The sequence below is a fragment of the Sus scrofa genome, chromosome 3, assembly GCF_054392235.1.
Source record: "Sus scrofa isolate SSC_HxYL_T2T_F1_AM1 chromosome 3, Sscrofa_HxYL_maternal_Yorkshire_Landrace_v2.0, whole genome shotgun sequence".
In the NCBI taxonomy this organism is placed as follows: Eukaryota; Metazoa; Chordata; class Mammalia; order Artiodactyla; family Suidae; genus Sus; species Sus scrofa.
The window spans coordinates 8,448,549-8,466,984 of record NC_139385.1 but is presented as its reverse complement, the minus strand read 5'-3'; the positions used below and the strand labels follow the sequence as shown (position 1 = coordinate 8,466,984).

The 18,436-nt window shown below is 56.8% G+C and overlaps 1 protein-coding gene across 2 annotated transcripts in view; it reads right to left on the bottom strand.

The window, feature by feature from the left end:
- The window catches only part of ZAN (zonadhesin), a 39,003-nt gene that overhangs the window by 2,342 nt on the left and 18,225 nt on the right, over positions 1-18,436 (bottom strand). For both annotated transcript variants that reach the window (XM_085015914.1, NM_214383.1), the window contains 28 exon segments: positions 18,232-18,375; positions 17,737-17,844; positions 17,468-17,637; positions 16,267-16,469; positions 14,793-14,934; positions 14,280-14,527; positions 13,914-14,094; positions 13,554-13,665; positions 13,099-13,193; positions 12,592-12,768; positions 11,269-11,477; positions 10,851-10,995; positions 10,361-10,605; positions 10,116-10,280; positions 9,825-9,949; positions 9,228-9,523; positions 5,636-5,847; positions 5,016-5,157; positions 4,428-4,675; positions 3,871-4,000; positions 3,542-3,713; positions 3,079-3,252; positions 2,711-2,850; positions 2,166-2,365; positions 1,923-2,061; positions 1,449-1,589; positions 206-308; positions 62-114 (listed from right to left, as the gene is read on the bottom strand). In XM_085015914.1, the coding sequence (XP_084872040.1) occupies positions 62-114; positions 206-308; positions 1,449-1,589; positions 1,923-2,061; positions 2,166-2,365; positions 2,711-2,850; positions 3,079-3,252; positions 3,542-3,713; positions 3,871-4,000; positions 4,428-4,675; positions 5,016-5,157; positions 5,636-5,847; positions 9,228-9,523; positions 9,825-9,949; positions 10,116-10,280; positions 10,361-10,605; positions 10,851-10,995; positions 11,269-11,477; positions 12,592-12,768; positions 13,099-13,193; positions 13,554-13,665; positions 13,914-14,094; positions 14,280-14,527; positions 14,793-14,934; positions 16,267-16,469; positions 17,468-17,637; positions 17,737-17,844; positions 18,232-18,375 (4,619 nt within the window).

The following is an 18,436-nucleotide window of genomic DNA, read 5'->3' as shown; positions in this document are numbered from 1 at the left end:
GGATTAGAGGCCGACTCACCTCCCGGTGGCCAAAGTCGTGGCCGCTGGGGCTGGCGCTCACCTGTGCCGGCCCGCTTGCCTCTGTTCTGGCTCTGCGTTCTCTCCCTAGAGGGCCTGGGGGACAGACAGCGCCAGAAGGTGGGCGCCCAACCCCAAGCCTGCTCCTCCGCCGGCCGGCCCTCCCCCTCCCCCTCCGGGACCTCACCTCCTCCTCCTCCTCCTCTTCCTGGAAACTCTGGTCACCGCCGGCACCAGGAGCACTGTGGGCATCAGCATCCCCAAGAGGATGGCCACGCGGTTGGACGCCTCTGGGGTGTGGCGAACAGAAAGAGGGATGTGGGATAGGAAGGGGTGGGGGTGACACTCCCTTCCGGTCCTTGGCTGCCACCCTGGAGGGACGGCATCCCCTAAACCCCTGGGTGGCTGGCTCTCCCTCCAGGAAGCTGCTGCTCCAGGGCTTTCAAGACCTTGGTGCCAGCCTCCTGTTTCTGGACACATGACTCCCATAAGCCATTCAGGGGGACCTTCATCCAGCAGGTCCCCTAGAGTCCAGGGTGTTAGGTCCTCTCCAAGAGCAGCCCTGGAGTCATTTCCATCCATCACCTGCGAGCTTGTGAAAAATGCAGATCTCTGGGCCCCCTCCAGACCTACCGAATCCAAATCTCTTGGGGGTAAGTCCCAGGATGAACAAGTATTATGTATTATTATTATTATTTTTTGTCTTTTTTAGGCCCGCACCTGTGGGACATGGAGGTTCCCAGGCTAGGGGTCAAATCAAAACTGTAGCCACCAGCCTACGCCACAGCCACAGCCACAGCCACGGCCACGCCAGATCCGAGCCCCATCTTCAAACTACACCACGGCTCACAGCAACACTGGATCCTTAACCCACTGAGCGAGGCCAGGGATCAAACCTGCGGCCTCACGGATCTCATCAGATTCATTTCCTCTGAGCCATGACGGGAACTCCGAAATGAACATGTTTAACAAGACACCCCTGTCCCACCCCAATCTTAGGCACAAGGATAAAACTGGAGAACTGCTGGCCCTGAGGCTCATGGGAATTAATAGTTTGCGACAGAGAAAACCAACAAAAGGTACTGGAGAGGCTTAGAGGGACACAAGCGGGAATGAGAGCAGGACGAGACATACAGATCATAAAAGTGGGGAGCTCAGGTTCAGAGACAAGATTCCAGAGTGTGTGGGTAGGAGATGGGCACGAGGACACCGCGATTCCATGAGAATCTTGGTTCTGCTAACCTTTAGTGATAATACATATATATGTGTGTGTTATATTTCATACAGGAACATATGATGTTAATATACTATTATGATCTAGAACAGATTTTATAGGTTAACATAAGGTATCATATACATGGAATAATCCTGCAGCCATTGGTGGTGGGGAAAGGGCTGTGAGGATACAGGGCCTGGGATGGAGTTCTTGCCTGGCTTTTTGGGGGATGGTACACCCCGAGGCTCCGTGCAGAGGTCTCCCCCGTAACCAAGTTCACACTCACAGGTGAAGTGGGTTCCCTGCTCCCGACACCGCCCATCATTCTGACAGGGGTTCTGTAGACATGGGCTGTCTGCAAAGAGGGAGGGGTTTGGGACGGGTTCTGAGAGGACACCCACAGGCAGGGAGAGGAGCCTGCGGGCTGGGGTGCCAGGGAAGAGAGCGGCGGCTGACAGAGGGACTGGCCTGGGGCCGCTGGCCGGGCTTCCAATCCTGGCTCTACACTCACAAGCCCCGGGCTCAGGGGAAACTGCTTACCCTCTCTGGACCCTCTCTGGTGTAAACTTCCTGACATCGATGACGTGGAGTTCCAGGCACAGCAGTGGGAGGGACTGTCCTTGGTCCAGGGTACACCCCCCCCCAGGGTCTGAGGGCAGTCTGAAGCCCAGAGGTGGTCCAGGCTCACCTCGGAAGCAGCCACGAGTGAGGTTCCCCAGGGTGCAGATCTCCCCAGGGCGGCAGCTGAGGGGCTCACACAGCAGGACCCCCGAGCTGGCACAGGTGCAGCGCTGAGAGCAGTTCTCGGTCACGAAGCTGTCACCCTGCTGGAGAGGGAGAAGGGCCGGGAGGCGGGGTCCAGTTCACCTCCCTAGTCTGACTCTCCTTTTGCGCCTCTGCTCCCCCAGGGCCTCCCGCTCCCAGCCCGGACCTGGTAGTAGACGCCGTTGTTGGTGCAGCCACAGTGGGCCATGGGAAGGCTCTGGGCACCACTGTAGATGTAACCGGGGAGGCTGGCACAGCCCTCCACACACGGGCCGTCGCAGGCCCGGGGGACTGCCAGGGTGGCACAGGAGGCTGGGCAGGGTGTCATACAGCTCTGATAGACCGTGTTGGCCGGACATGGCAAGGCTGAAGGCACAGAGTCACAGTCAGAAGGTGGCTGCACTGGAGCTGGCCCCACAGGTATGGGTCACCTGACAGAGTACAGAGCTTGGGAGAGGCAGGGAAGGCAGAACAGTGGGCCACTTTGCGTGTCCTTTCATCTGTGACATTAATGCATGAAGAGAAGCAAAGATGGGCATCGGCAAGAAGGAGCGAGACAGAGTGGACAGGTGGGCAGGGAAGGGGTTCGGCCAGGAGGACAAGGGGAGAGTTTAGGGCTGGGGAAACCAAGACAGGACGCCAACATGGGGGCCGTGGTGGGGGTTCAGAGATGAGCTCAGGCCCAGCTGCTGGGGAAGGTCAGGGCCTCACCGCAGTGGGTGTGGTCCCGCCAGCCGGCCAGGGTGGCGCCCGACTCCTGGCAGATGATGGCGTACCCGCTGAGGACCTGGCAACGCAACTCCTCCTGCTCTTTGGGGCCCGGGGCAGCACAGAGATCAAACACACAGTGCCTGGGGGGATGACAGGGACCATGGGGGCTGTCAGAGACGGGGAGGCAAGGAGACCCAGCCTTGCAGAAGAGGCCCTGCAAGTCCCAGCAGGCAGCGCACATGCGTGCGTGCATATGTGTGTCACAAGGTACCGAGCTCAGAGAATTACGCCCAACAGAGAGCCCATCAGAGAACAGGCTGCAGGACCTAGAGAAAGGCCATTCCCCATGTCCTGCGTCTTCAACTTACTCCTGGAAGGGCCCTGGGGCCACAATCTGGTGACAGGCAGCAAAGGGGCCCTGAGGGTCCACCAGCACCCCACACGCCTGGGTGTGGTTGACGAGCTCCAGCTGCTCTGGGCTGCATTCTGACACATTCTGAAAGCCTGACTCTTCGTTTTTCTCTTCCTCCTCTCGAATGGCCCTGGGGCAGAGACAGTGAAGGGCCAGGTGAGGCCCACGAGGGCTGCGAATTTAGGAAGAACTGGGGAGGGGACGAAGCGGGAGGGCGTGGGCACAGACCAGGACCCACAGGGAGATGCCACATAGTCAGTGGCAGAGAAGAGAAGTGATGGGACTAGAAGAATCTAGGCCAGTGCAGGCCCTGGACCTCGGGGCTCCTCCTCTGCTGAGGACGTGGGGGTGAGAGGGGTGTGGACAGAGGCTGGGCTGCCGCTCATCCCTCCCCCTGCGCAGAGCCCCAGTCCTCTCACCTTGAGAAGCGGGGGTGGCCTTCCTTGGCCTTTACCTCCCAGCTGTTGCCAAAGACAAGGAGGTTCTGGGTGAAGGAGCCATTAGGCAGCATGAAGTCATTCCTCTTGTTCTTGTCGTAGTTGCCGCACAGGCCTCGCACGAGCCCCAGGTAGGTGCTGGGCATGGCGATCACTGCAGAAGGCAGGGGCGTCCTTGAGGGAGACTCTCGGCCCCTCCCAGGCCCTCCCCTGGAGCTCGGGGCCCCACTCGCAGGCAGGGGCCTCAAACGCGCTCGGCCTAAGATGTGGTCTTCCCTCCCCTCTGCCCTCCGGTCCACATTCTCAGGGACCTGCATTGTTTCTTCCATTGAAGCTGACGACCAGCTCAAAGTCTGTGACCAGATACAGGCGACGGCCTCGCAGAGTGACCTGCAGGTACTCGTTGGGCTTGTAGGGGATGGACACCTTCTGACCGTTGACCTGGAGGAGGCAGATGGCAGCGGCCGGGAGGCCTGGATCCACCCCTACCCCCGTGGCCCGCGCCTCTCTGCACCCCTCCCGCTGCCGCTGTTCTGGGATGAGATTCCCCAGCAAGCTTCATCGTCCCCAGAGGCAAGGGCCTCCCTGAGTTCTGCTCCTGTTGCTGCCCCAGCCCCTTCCTTGCAAGAAAACTGGCAGGTGGGGGCCCCTGGAGCTTCTTCAGCCTTCTCACTGCTTGATCTCCCCCTGCCCCCACCGCCCTCCTCTGCGCCCCACAAGGAGGTGAGGGTGGTGCCAATTCTGACTTGTACAGCCTGGCAGCCCCTGCTGGGAACATCCCAGGGAGCACGGAGACCCGGCTTCACCTGCTCCAGGTGGCCTCCCACCACCCGGCCTGCCTCCTCACCTGGCCCGGCCCAGCTCTTACCACAAGCTCCAGTTCGGCCTGGAGCTGGACTGTGTAGCCGTAGACCATGACGATGATCTCTTGCAGGAAGACCGGGGTTAAGGATGGATACACCTTGTTGCGTCCCTCCACCACCAGGGGCTCCACCCCATCGGGGAGCACGTCCAAGGTCTTGACCAGGGTGTAGGTCATGCGGCCCTGGAAGCGGTAGCTGAGGCCATCAAATGTGCGGTAATGGGGATCCCCGAAAACTGAGCATAGATTGGAGCCTGCCGAGAAGGGTCAACGCTGAGAAGGCAGCCTGCCTGATGTCAGAGTCCCGGCCGGAGCCCCTCACCCGCCTGCTGCCTTCTGTCATCTACCCTCTCCGCCCTGGGCCCCTGGTGGACTTCATCTTCCACTTTCATCCTCTCCCAAGAGGATCTCCGGCTCTGGTTCCCTGTTTTTGCCCTTCAGGTAGTGGATCCCAGAGAGGATCATGCAGGCGACAGGGGAGCTGGTAAGAGCGCAAGAGCCCAGGCCCACCCCGCCTGCGCCGGCCCCTCCCCCTCCAGAGCGCCCAGCCGCTGCAGGGGCCCCTCTGGCCCCACCTCCCAAGGGCCTCCTTACTGTTGGGTTGGCAGAAGTCCTTGCCGTCTTCGTTGGGCTCGCACTGGGAGCCGGAGGGGCAGGTGAAGGGCCTGCACTCAATGGCTCCCGCTGTGCAGACACACATCTGGGAGCAGCCGCTGGAGAGCCGGAACCTACCCACCTGCAGGAAGGAGGAGGGGTGAGGAAGGAAGGCAGCTCTCTTCCCTCTACCACTCCAGCCTAAGCCCACGGTCTGATGGCTTACTTGGCTCACACCAGAGGCAGTCCCGGTGCCCTCTGTACCCTTAGGTCTCTATACCGCCCCCTAAGGCTATGGGCTCAGTGTCTCACACAGGCTGTTTGGGAGGTACTGCTGGACCCATCTTACAGATGAGGAAACTGAGGTCACAGAGGTCCCCTAACTCAAACCAAGCCACTCTAACGTGTTACATCCCTGTTGTCTGGAACCCTCCATCCCCAAACCCAAACCACACACCCTCCCCAGGCCTGGCAGGTCATCACCCTGCCGTCACCAGCTTTCACACCCAGGGCCAGGCGTAGACACACAGGTGCCCTAGGCCGAGAGAGAGGTACAGGAAAGGAGAAAGCGCCATCCTGGAGGTGTACTGCCCCCACTCCCACTTCCTGTCCCCACTCACGGGAAGGAAAGTGCCCCTGGCGTCCCTGCAGCCGCACTGACTCCTGGCCACACACTGCTGCTCGCTGAGCACGTAGCCGGGCTCACAAATGCAGCCCTCCTCACAGGTGGAGGGAGCTCCGGCGCCTGTGCACTGGCCTTCGGGGTCCTGGCAGGAAGGGAGGCAGGAGGGGACGCAGGAGGTGTAGACGCTGTGGGCGGAGCAGTCCAGAGCTGGAGGAGGGGAGGGGAAACTTACTGAGCATGGGCCTCGTGTGGCTCCGAGGAAAGAAAAGGGCAGGAACGTTCTCTCAATTCAGGTCAGCCAGCACCGCTGCAACCCTGTTGTGTCTGGTCAGTAAGCGTGGGACTGGCGAGCACGCGTGTGTGTGTGTGTGTGTGTGTGTGTGTGTGTGTGTGTGTACAAGGCGTGACAGGAGCACAGGGCAGGGAGGTATTCACTCTGTCAGAGGAGCTTTTAAACAGAAGTAGTTGGAAACAAATGGAAATGTTCACAGGAAGAGTCCACAACGTAGAGATGTCATTTCTCCCTCAGTTAATTTATACATTTGATTTGATCCCAATAAAATACACCAACAGGATTTTGTCTTTTTGTTTTGTTTTCAGGTTTTTTTGTGTATAGGTTGTTTGTTTTGTCTTTTCTAGGGCCACTCCTATGGCATATGGAGGTTCCCAGGCTAGGGGTCTAATCAGAGCTGTAGCCACCGGCCTAGACCAGAGCCACAGCAACGTGGGATCCGAGCAACCTACACCACAGCTCACGGCAACACCGGATCCTTAACCCACAAGCAAGGCCAGGGATCCAACCTGCAACCTCATGGTTCCTAGCTGGATTCGTTAACCACTGAGTCACGACAGGAACTCCCTTTTTTTTTTTTTTTGCCACATTGAGGCATGCAGAAGTTCCCAGACAGAAGTTCCCAGGCCAGGGATCGAACTCATGCAGTGACAACACTGGATCCTTGTCCAACACTGGGCAACACTAGGCCACCAGGGAACTCCTTGTTTTGATTTTTAATAGATCAAGATGACGTTAACACAGAGAGGAAAAATATAATAAACCAGAAAATCCAGGAAAAGTTTGAAACAAAATAAAAAACAAAGCAAAACTGGGCGGGAAAAAAAAAAACAAAAACCACCAGTGGATAGTGAATGTCTTTATCAGAAATTTAAACACAATTTAAACTCTCAATGATCACAACATTGTGTTGCTAGTAAATGAAGATAAATGGAGCAGTGGAAGAGGAGAAAATGGAGCAGTGGAAGAGAGAGACCCAACTACTATGGAAATAATACTGGGAAAAAATAAATACAAAAGTTCATTCAGGAGTTCCCGTCGTGGCGCAGTGGTTAATGAATCCGACTAGGAACCATGAGGTTGCGGGTTCGGTCCCTGCCCTTGCTCAGTGGGTTAACGATCCGGCGTTGCCGTGAGCTGTGGTGTAGGTTGCAGACGAGGCTCGGATCCCGCGTTGCTGTGGCTCTGGTGTAGGCCGGTGGCTACAGCTCCGATTCAACCCCTAGCCTGGGAACCTCCATATGCCGCGGGAGCGGCCCAAGAAATAGCAACAACAACAATAACAAAAAAGACAAAAAGACAAAAAAAAAAAAAAAAAAAAGTTCATTCAGTTCTCACCCTATACACCAGGATAAATCCCCATGGATCAAACATTTAAATATGAAAAAAATGAAACCATACACATATTATAGCACAATGTGAGCATATTCTTTTTTAACCTCAGAGTCCAGAAGGCATTTGTAACTATGGCTCAAAAGGCAGAAGCCATGAAACAAAGACTATTATATTTGACTCCATAAATGTATACATATTTCTGTATGGCAAAAAAAAATCAAAGATGAAAAAAAAAAAAACTGGACAAATCTTTTGTAACTCACAGCACTAATGAAGGGTCCTTCCCTGTAGCAGATAAAGGTCATTTATAAAATAGTTCAATAAAGACCAACACGCCAGTGGGGAAAACGGCGAATCAGTGTGAATAGATCACGTAGAGGAGATCTAAAGGCTCCTAACGTATGAAGAAGGCACAACCTCACTCACACTAGGAAAAATACAAATTAAGACTTTTTTCCTTTTTTTTGCTTCTTAGGGCCGCACCCATGGCATATGGAAGTTTCCAGGCTAGGGGTGGAACTGGAGCTACAGTTGCTGGCCTACACCACAGCCACAGCAACGCCAGATCCTAGCCACGTCTGTAACCTACACCGAAGCTCACGGCAACGCTGGATCCTTAACCCACTGAGCCAGGCCAGGGATTGAACCCGCATCCTCATGGATACTATTTGGGTTCATTACCGCCGAACCACGACAGGAACTCCCAAATTAAGACTATTTATTTTTTACTTATCAGATTGGCAAAAATCAAAAGCTCGATAATGTCCTATTGGTGAGGCTGTGGGAAATCCTCATATGTTGCTGGTAGAAACGTAAATTCCTCAACCCCTATGAAAGCCCATCTGGCAATGTCTCTCAAAAGTACAAATCTACACAGCCCTTGACCTGACAATTCCACTTTTAGGAATTTATCCTACAGATAAAAACACACACAGAGAAAATCACATCTCCACAAAGTTTCCACTGCAGAACCATTTGCAATCGCAAAAGATCGGAAACAACTAGAAAGTCCATCAATAGAAAACTAGTTAAATAAATTATGATAAATGATGACTTCCTGGCAACCTAGTGGTTAAGGATTTGGCACTGTCACTGCTGTGGCTTGGGAACTTCTGCACACCACAAGCCCAGTCTAAAAAAAAAAGATTTTTTGGGGGGTCTTTTTAGGGCCGCACCCATGGCATATGCAGGTTCCCAGGCTAAGGGTTGAATCAGATCTGTAGCCACCAGCCTACACCACAGCCAGAGCAATGCCAGATCTGAGTCTCATCTGCAATCTACATGACAGCTCATGGCAACGCCGGAGTCCCAACCCACTGAACGAGGCCAGGGACTGAACCTGTGTCCTCATGGATACCAGTCAGATTCGTTTCCGCTGAGCCATGACAGGAACTACCCCCCCAAAAAAAATTTTTTTAAATGACAAAGTTCCTGCTGTGGTGCAGTGAGTTAAGAATCTGACTGCAGGAGTTCCTGGCTAGAAAAAAAAAAAAAAAAAAGTTTAAAGAAAAGAGCTAAAGAAGGATGTCTTGGAGTCTGCCAGGAGGGGAGTGGAAAGAACTTTCTGGGTGCAGGGAGCAGTGCACAGAAAGGGAGGGAGGGCTGTGGGAAAGTAGGGCCTGAGTGGGGAAAGGGGTCATTTGACGCAGGTGATGCAGGGAAGGGGGAGAAGGGGGCAGGGAGTGGCGGCGACAGCTTGGAGGGTCTCGGAGAGGAACTCGGACTTGCAGGTAAGAGTGAGCAGGGGAGTGACATGGACAGGAGCCGCTGAGAAGCAGCCCACGCAGGCCTGGCCGTAAGGGGCACAGGCTAAGAGCTTCCTGTAAATGGTCCACGTCCGGGAAAATAAAGTCAGAACTAGGTTGGGGAGAACCGACAAGGAGCCTGGGGGAGCTTTCAGAGGTACACAGGTGAAAGAATGCTTGGGAGTGGCCTGAGGGTGGCTGCAGGGGACACTCACGGCAGAAGCTGCTGTTTCTCCAGACTGGGGGCTTGATCCCCTGGGCCTGGCAGGCGGCCCCGAAGGCTTGCAGAGACTCGCAAAAGGCACGGTTTAGGCCTCCAAACTCACAGAGCTTGTGAGTACAGCTGCGCACGTAGGGACTGAGCACCACGCGGGTGGCACAGTTTGCCCAGGCCGGGGCCTGAAAGGCCGCCTGGCACTGCTCCTGGGCTCGCTCCAGGTCAGCTGGCCTGCAGTTTGCACTTGGCTGCTCTTGCGATTCTGCTTCGGTCTTCCTGTCATCTTCCTGGCAACTGGGGAGGGAAAGGGGTCATCACAGGGACAGCCAAACCACCCTCAGGAGATCCTCCTGTCTTCCCTGGGAAGCTGGCCTGGGCTCTGGCCAGCCTTCCATGCGGCCTTGGCCTCCCGCACCTTTCAAAGCCCAGACAGGAAGACCGTAGTGTTTCCCAGACGGGCTCCTGGGGCCCAGACGCCGTCCCTGTCAAGCGGCGCCCGTGAAGGACCACGCGGGCCTTCCCAGCCCAGGTGGGCCATACGGTCTAGAATCCCGACTCACGTTCCTACACAAAGAGAGTCTTTGGGGGCAATTACTTTGGGTCGATCTCCTTATCTCGCCAGCTGTCCACATACATGACGTCATCCAGAGCTAGTGCATCACTGGGCATCATGAGCTCGTCTTCTTCCTCGTCGTTGAAGTTCCCGCACACGCCGCAGGTCTGGGTGGGCGGAGGAGATGGAGGGGATCTTCAGCGCCGGGGGAGGCAGGGGGCATTTTTCATTGGCACCACCTTCCCACTCCAAAGAGAAAGGCGCCCCCGCCCCCCCCCCCCACCGGCCCTGCAGGCTGATCCCCTTGCACAGAGACGCAGGAGTCTTCCTCACCCTTCCGTAATAGGCTTTGGGGATTTCAACCTCAAGGAAACCTCTGCCGTCAAACTTGACCTGCACCCCGATGTTGATGGTGAGCACGGTGTAGCCGTCCCTGGAAATGACTCTGACCCCACGGATCTGCGTGGTTGCAGGCAGACTGACCCGTGTGCCATTGATCTACAGAGGACAGGACCTGTGAGCAGGAGGAAGGACCAGAGCCCCGTCCCCAGAGTCCACGTCCTCCTCACCCAGCTCACCAGCACTTGGTCCTGTTTCAGGGTGACCAGGGTATTAAAGATATCCACGTAGACCTGGCGGAGGTAGAAAGCCGGGGGTTGGCCTTCCCGCTTCCCATTCTCGCCACTGATCTTGAAGAAAGGCAGGTCCATGGTGGAGTGGCATATTTTCACCAGGACGTAAGTGCAGTTGCCCCTGACAGCATGGTAGCTGCCATCGAAGCTCACGTAGTGGGATGTGTCAGGGATGCGGCACACTCCCATCCCTGGAGGACAGACAGGTGGCTGAGGAGGGGCCCTGCCTCCAGCAAGAACAGGCCCCCTCCCCACCTTCAAGGAAAGGATGCGGAGGAGAGGGAGCCTCAGAAGGGAACTCCAATTCCACAGAAAGAGTCAAGACACAAGGCAGTGGAGCAGAGGGAACCCCAGGGGCCCTTCCCGATGGAGGAGAAGTTGGGGAGAGCTTGTCTCAGTGGCTGGAGGTCCTCCTCCACCCTCAGTGGCCTCCCACCTGCCACCCGGCACCGTATCAGCCCATCCTGGGGCCAGCACATCTGGCTGGGCTTGCAGGAGGCCTGGCGGCAGGAGATGTTGTTGTGGGCAGAGCAGGTGCAGAGCCTGGAGCAGCTGTTGTCCGTGTACCAGCTCTCCCCAACCTGTTGAGGGTGGGGGGCAGGCATCAGCGGAGCCAACAGAAACTTGAAAGCTGGAGGTGGACAGAGCCCCCCAAAACCCGGGCCCCCCCACCATGAGGCTCCCTGCACTTGGCTGCCGGCCTCCATCGCTGGCTTTACTCAGGCTCTTGGCTTCCGGACCTGCTTCTCAGCCCTCAGCACTGGCCTGCCCCCTCTTTGCAGGTTCTAAGCCCTCTGGCCCCCAAACTTGTAGGAAAGGAAAGGCAGGGCATCTGCTGCCACCTGGCCTCTCACCGGGTGGTAGGAGCCCCTCTGGGTGGTGCAGCCACACTGGCTGAGGGGCACGCAGGAGGTTCCGCTCAAGATGTGGCCTTTCTGGCACTCGCAGCCCTCGGCACAGGGCAGCGTGGATGGGCAGTATGATGGATTGTTCAGGCTGAGGCAGGTGGCTGGGCAGGGGTTGGCACAGGTGCTATAGCTGCTGCCTGACGGGCACTTCAGAGCTGAGAAGAAATCAATGTCAGGAAGAGTTTCCAGCTTCCTGACCTTGGGACATCGAGAGCTCCTGGGAGCACCCACTAGGTGACTGGAAAAACTAAATGGGGTCATCCACATGATGGAATGATTCTGCCTCAAAAAGAAGGACGTTCTTGGAGTTCCCATCATGGGGCAGCGGAAACGAATCTGACTAGGAAACATGAGGTTGTGGGTTCAATCCCTGGCCTTGCTCAGGAGGTTGAGGATCTGGTGTTACTGTGGCTGTGATGTAGGTTGGCAACTGTAGCTCTGACTGGACCCCTAGCCTGGGAAGCTCCGTATGCCGTGTGTGCAGCCCTGAAAAAGCGAAAAGCCAAAAAAAAAAAAAAGGACATTCTGGCTCCTGCTACAACATGGACGAACCCTTCCGGACATGACACTGAGTGAAAAAAGCCAGTCACAAAAAGATGAACACTGTGTGATTTCACTTACACAAGGTTCCGAGAGTCGTAGAATTCAGAGAAACAGAGAGTAAGGGGTGGTTGCCAGGGGCTGGGGAAAGGGGGATGGGGAGTTACAGGGTTTAAGGGGACAGAGTTTCAGTTTGGGAAGATAAAGAAGCTCTGGAAGGAGTCGCCTTGCGGTGAAGTGGGTTAAGGATCTGGGATGGTCACTGCAGTGGCTTGGGTCGTTGCTGGGTCACAGGTTTGATCCCTGGCCTGGGAACTTCTGCAGGCCACAGCAAGGCGAAGGAACTTAAACCCACTGACCTGGACACTTAAAATTGTTAGAGTTTCATTTTTATGTTATATATGTTTCACTACAATTAAAAAGAAGTTCCTGGGAAAGAGTTAGAAAGGTAACAGAGCTGGCCCAGGGAACAGTGAAAGGAGGGAGACAGTAAGTCAATGAGAACTTTGTGGTGAGGAGAAAAGCAGTGGAGGCCCCCAGGGCAGGGGCACAGAAGAGGATGGGGGCTGGGCGGGAGAGACTGGAGACTGGGAGACAGAGGAGGGTCCCACGTGGGGGCTGGGGCCTGGCTGCAAAGGGAAGAGCAGGGGGCAGAATTTAGGGAGGGGCAGAAAGGGCAGGGCTCTGGGGACACCTCTGGCCAGCGGGAGGGGAGGTCAGGTCACTCACGGCAGAAGGTGCCATTCCGCCAGGTGAGGGCCTGGCCAGCGCGCGCGCACAGGGACGCGTAGGCCTGCAGGGAGCGGCACAGGGTCAGGGTGTCCCCCTTGGTCGCACACTGGCCATACAAACAGCTGGAGAAGCTGGATTGAGGGGCCACCACCCTGTGGCATTGAGAGAAGGGTCCTGGAGAATGAAACAAAGCAGGCAAGGGTAAGCTTGGGAAGACCCAGAACCTCGTGGCTGCTTTGGTGCGAATGTGACATTTGCTTTGATTAAAACCCATAATTGCTGAGAACTTGCTGCCTGAGATGCAAAAAAACCTCAGATTCCTCAGTGTTCCCAGGTGAACCCTGCCTCTGAATTTCCCTTCACCTGCCTCCCGACACCTGCCTACCTCCTGTCTCCCAACACCTGCCTACTTCCATCTCACCCTCCCTCCCTCCCTGATCAGTCCCCCTCCACTGTCTCCTGCCCCAGGGAAAGAAAAGGGGACCCACAGGGGCCATGGCTTACCCTGAGGGTTCATTAAGACATCACAGTTCTTACGCCAGGCGTCTGCCACTTCCTTCCCCAGGCACCTGGGGGGCTTGCCACCTTCAGCAAAGCAGCTGACAGAGGAAGGGGCAGAGAAGGGACAGGAATTTAAGATTGGAGAAAGCTTTCCAAAAGCCAAAGCAAAAGTGGAGAGGGAAACGGGGAGGGGAATAAGGATGGGAGAGGAGAACAGTGGTGCCTTCAAAAGGTGACATCAGCAGAAGTAGCAGGAAGGCAAAAGGTTAGATCTCAGGGTGGACTTCCCAAGAGATAGCTCAGTAAGCATGGGAGAAATCAGCAGGCAGGGGCATGGGAGGTCGCAACAACCTCTCATCAACTCCAGGAGAGATGAGGGACAGAGAGGGGGCACCTCCAGGCTGCATGCCAAGGCTCCTCCCTCCAGTCCAGACCCCCTGCCCCGATTCCCAGCTCACCCAGGTTCAGATAACTCATTTATCTTCCAGGAGGCCCCCAGGCGCACAGAGCTGCTTGCAGGCCTTTTATCAGGCTGCAGAATGTCGTCCAGGCTGTTGTTGTTGTAGTTCCCTGGGGGACCAAAGAGTCAGCACAGGCCAGAGACCCGGCCCCAGGAGCAAGAAACAACCTTCCCTCTTTCCGAACCGACCAAGAGGAGCCCTTCCTTTCTGTTCCTTCATCTGCAGCTTCTCTTCACGCCGGCCTCACACACAGCACCTTCAACCAGGTAACAGCTCCACGAGCACTGAGGGCACCCGACTGGCACGCAGCTCGTGGATATGGCCCCAGCTTTGCCCACAGGTGCCCAGGGAACTCACCGCAGAGCCCACAGAGCCGGCCAGCGTAGGAGGAGGGCACGGTCACTTCCACCAGGTGGTCGCCATCATAGCGAACTTGAAGCCCAAAGTCCGTGTAGAGGAGGATGAAGGAGCCACTGGACATGATGCTCACCCGGCCTTGTGCGGGCCACAGGGGCAAGGCCACCCTGCGGCCATCCAGCTAGAGAGACAGGGAGGACGCGGTAGGGAAAGGCGCCTGGGACAAGGATAACAACAGAGCCAAGACCAGGGAGCAGGAAGGGGATGGCGGGTGTCTCAGAAACTGGGCCTGCAGGCAAGGAGGGGCCCAGGAGAGATGCTGCCTGGGCTGGGGTGTGGGCGGGGGAGCTGGGCGCAGGCACGTACCGTGACTTTGCGGCCTTTGATCAGCGAGATTCTGAGGTTGAAGACCTGCACCTGGACGGCTCTGACGTAGGAGGCCTCTAAATTTCCACCGCGGAACTCATTGGTGGCACTCACAAGGAAAGAATTCTCTAGGGACCTCAGCCAGCAAGGTTTGGTCAGGGTGTAGGTGCAGGTGCCCGTGAAGTGGTGCAGGGCTCCGTCGAACGTCAGGTAGTGGGGGTCCCCCGAGACAGTGCAGGTGGCAGACCCTGGGCAGGAGGAGATGGGGTTCAGAGACGTTCTGACCCTGAGCTGCCAACCCAGTGGGTCCATGTCGGGATGGTACCCCCACGGCTCATGGTGTGGCTTGGAGAGGTCAAGGTCAGGGACTGCTCCAACCGCATTCTTTGGATCCTTGAAGATGCTGCTTTGCCTCTGGGCAATCGTTTTCCAGCCCCTGGTTATGCCCCAGCTCTCTGCTCTAAGACGGGTCCATGCCTTTGCTTGAAGCCACGTGAGCAGCCCTCCACTCACCTTGAGCATGGCAGCCGTAGATGCCATCCTGCTGACCGCAGAACTCCTGGGCCTGGCACCTCCAGAGCACACAGCGAGTTCTGTTGTTACCCTCACAGATACAGAGCTGTCTGCAGCCTGGCTTGAACCACCGCTCCCCTACCTGGTGGGCAGAAGGAAGGAAGGAAGAGAAGTTCATGCCAGGTCCATTAGCCCACTGCTGTTCTGTCACCGACCTGCTCATGGGAAGGCATTCGTCTCGCCCCAAAGGTCCAGGCTTAGTTGCAAAACTCTGGCATTCACTCACTCTTTCCGTCACTCCATTGTTCGTTTGTTCCTCCTTCACTATGTCAACAGGTAGTCATGTGCTGTGCCAGGCGTAAGGGAGTCAGTACTCAACTTGGAGAAAGTTCCTTCCCTGACAGCACGCACAGGCCTGTGGCGCAGGTCAGCCCCAACACGACACGCACCCACAGACCACAGTCCGGGCACCCAGGGAGTTTCCTGCCCTCGACACAGACAACCAGCCCTTGCGACAAGAGTTGAGATGTGAATTAGAACGGCTTCAAGGAGGAGGCAGCCTTACAGGGGGGCCTCAGAGGAGGGGACAGTGGCTAATAGGCATGGTGCCTGCGAGGCAGAGTGAGGGGAAAGGGCCGCAAAGAACACGAACTGAGAGAGCAAGCGGCACAAGGAGCGTTCTGTGGGCCAGTCTGGAACGCGGTGCCGAGCAGAGGAGAGTCCAGGGGACATCAGGAAGCAGAGGACACGCGTGGACGGACAGCACTGTCCCCCCAGGCCATGGAGGAGGGACAGGCAGAGAAGGAAGGAGAAGCTTTGCGGATGAGGATCTAGCTCCAAATCCGCCTCTGAAAAGATGGTGAAGATGGGGCCTAGGTAGCGGCTAAAATTCTTCAGCAGAGAAATTCAGCCCCTCAGTAGGAGAGATGTGTTTAGAAAGAGTGCAAGTGAGATGCAGACGTGCCTGGGCCTTGGGAGGATGAGAAGCTGGGAAAATGACTCGGGGATGTGATGGGCAGGGCAGACGGGTGGGAGAGAACCAGGAGTCCACCCCAGTGAGAAATAACTCTCCTACAATTCCATCCCGGACTGCGTGAAAAGTATTAGAGCCGAGGAAAGGAAAAGGCAAAGAAGATTTTCTGCTGTGGCGCAATGGGATCAGTGGCATCTCTGCAGTGCCAGGATGCAGGTTCGATCCCCAGCCCTGCACAGTGGGTTAAAGGATCCAGCGACGCCGCAGCTGTGGCATAGGTCACAACTGCAGCTCAGATCTGATTCCTGGCCTGGTAACTCCATATGCCACAGTGCGGCCAGAAAAAGAAAGAAGAAAAAAAAAGGCAGATTAGACCTGAGCCTGCAGTTCCCTAATCCTAGCCCTTCACCCAGGCCCCCAGCCTTCTTTTTCCCATCCACGAGCTGGACACAGACCTCTGAACCTGGACGAGCGCCTTCTGGTTGCAGCCCCAAGGCTCACCTTGACATAACCCGCTGTGGAGTCGAGGCAGCCACACTCGGACCGGGAGACGCACTGGAGGCCACTGAGGACGAAGCCTGGGTCGCACTCGCAGCCCTCCACGCAGCGGTCCTTGCAGGCCCTGCCCGAGAACTCAGAATGGCAGGTGTCGGGGCACAGCCTGGCACACAGCGTGTACCTACTGTTGCGGGGGCAGGCCAGCGCTGGTGGAGGAGGAAGCACAGGTGAGGTGGGACGGGGAAAAGAGAAAAGCGGTCCTTCCCAGCCCAGAGTTCAGAAGGCCCTCAGCTAGAAACTCCTGCCAGGTCTTGAGAAAAGACTGGGAGAAACCAGCAAGGAACTTAGCTTCCACCCAGGCCTGGAGGGGCCTGCAGAGACTTGCCGGGGGGGCAGGACCATAGGAGCAGACTGGTGGCACTGCTGCGCAGATGGGCCGGGGTGAGCTGACGGTCAGGGTGGAGGGGAGCAGGGAGAACCCACATGGCCTCCAACCAGGCCTGACCCTAAGCAGACCCCCCAGAGCGCTGGACCATGACCGCGAGCTGTGGGGCAGTCATGGTGTGCCCCCCCCCACGCCCCCACACCGACAGCCTGTATTATACTGTGCGTCCCTGACCTGGGCACCCGCTGACAAGCTATGCACTACTCTGCATGCCCACGGGCAGCTGGGAAGCCTTTCCTGCCTCTTTTCAGATCTGTAGCCACTGGCCTACACCGCAGCCACAGCAATGCCAGATCTGAGTCGCGTCTGCGACCTACACCAAAACTCACAGCAATGCCGGATCCTTAACCCACTGAGCGAGGCCAGGGATGGAACCTGCGTCCTCATGGATACTAGTTGGGTTCGTTACCTCTGAGCCACAATGGGAACTCCCCAAAGAGCTTTAATTAATTCTTTAATAGAACTAAAAATGTCAACGTGTAGTCAGGGCCCAAATCCAAGGAATCAAAACCAAGCTGGATTCAGGCTGAAAATGCTGCCTGCAAACTCAACGGCTGGGGGCAAGTCCTGCGAGGCCTCTCTGAGTTTGCAGGTGACTGTGTGATTTGTCAGTGGATGCTCCTGACTCTGATTTCCCTGTCCTTGTGTGGAAGCGAAGGGGTTCAACCTGGCTCCCCACCCAACCCCCGAGCCTGTACTAATGCTCTCAGGTGGCGTCTGCATCTGAAGGAGGGGGCCCTGCCTCTCGGAACAACTCACGGCAGAACTGGGGTCCTCTCCAGGGCTTCACCGTGTAGCCAGCATCCTGGCAGTTCTCAGTCAAGGCCGACATGTGAGCACACAGCATATGCTGCAGCCCCTGGAAGTTACACATGTCAAACGTGCAGCTCTTGAAGAAGGAAGAGGCCCTGAGGTGAGGCAGGCACGCCCTGAAAAGAGAGAACTGGTCAGAAGGGAGGAGGGGACAGAACCGGCCGCCTCCCGCCATGGAGGACTGGGTGCCAAGCCCTTCTGGAACCCTTTCATACTCGAAGACTCCATGAGGGGCCACCAGCTGTCCACAGAACTCTGGCCCCGACATAGTATTCTGCAAGGCCGTGTTGCAAGACGGGGGAGACACCTGGTTCTCCTCGCACCTGGAAGAGACCCGGCCCAAACGCCCTAAGAACCGAGGTGCCTCTGTCCCTGCTGGGCCCCAGCGGTCTCCGGGCTCTCGGCAGCCCCTAGTGGAGGACACCTGAATGCCAAGCCCCAGAGGAGGTGGGAAAACTTGGGAGCCTGGCCCGCTGGAGCGGGGCTGTTCAGAAGCGCCTGGGGACAGCTGACGATGAGGAGGTGACCACCGACGGTGGGGGTGAGCCTGGTGGTAATGAACTTAGCCGCGAATGGGAGGGGGAGAAGAATGACAGACGGGGGCGTGCAGAAGAGGAGAGAGGAGAAAAGGAGTGAAGGCAGTCAGGGTTCTTGGTTCTTGGAAGGGGCAGAGGGGCAGGAGGGCGGAGTCGGAGACGGGAGGTCCTCACTGCTGGTCCGCATCCTCCGAGGTCTGCCAGCTGCTACCCAGCTCCTTCTCATCTTTTGCTGGACTGCCATCCGGCTTCTGGTTGTCGTTGCTGCTGTCACCGTCATAGTCGCCACAGAGACCACAGAGTTTGCCAGAGAAGGTGCTGCGGGGGGTGGGGAGGAAGCATTAGTGGAGAGAAGGGGTCTCTGTCATCTGAGAGGGGA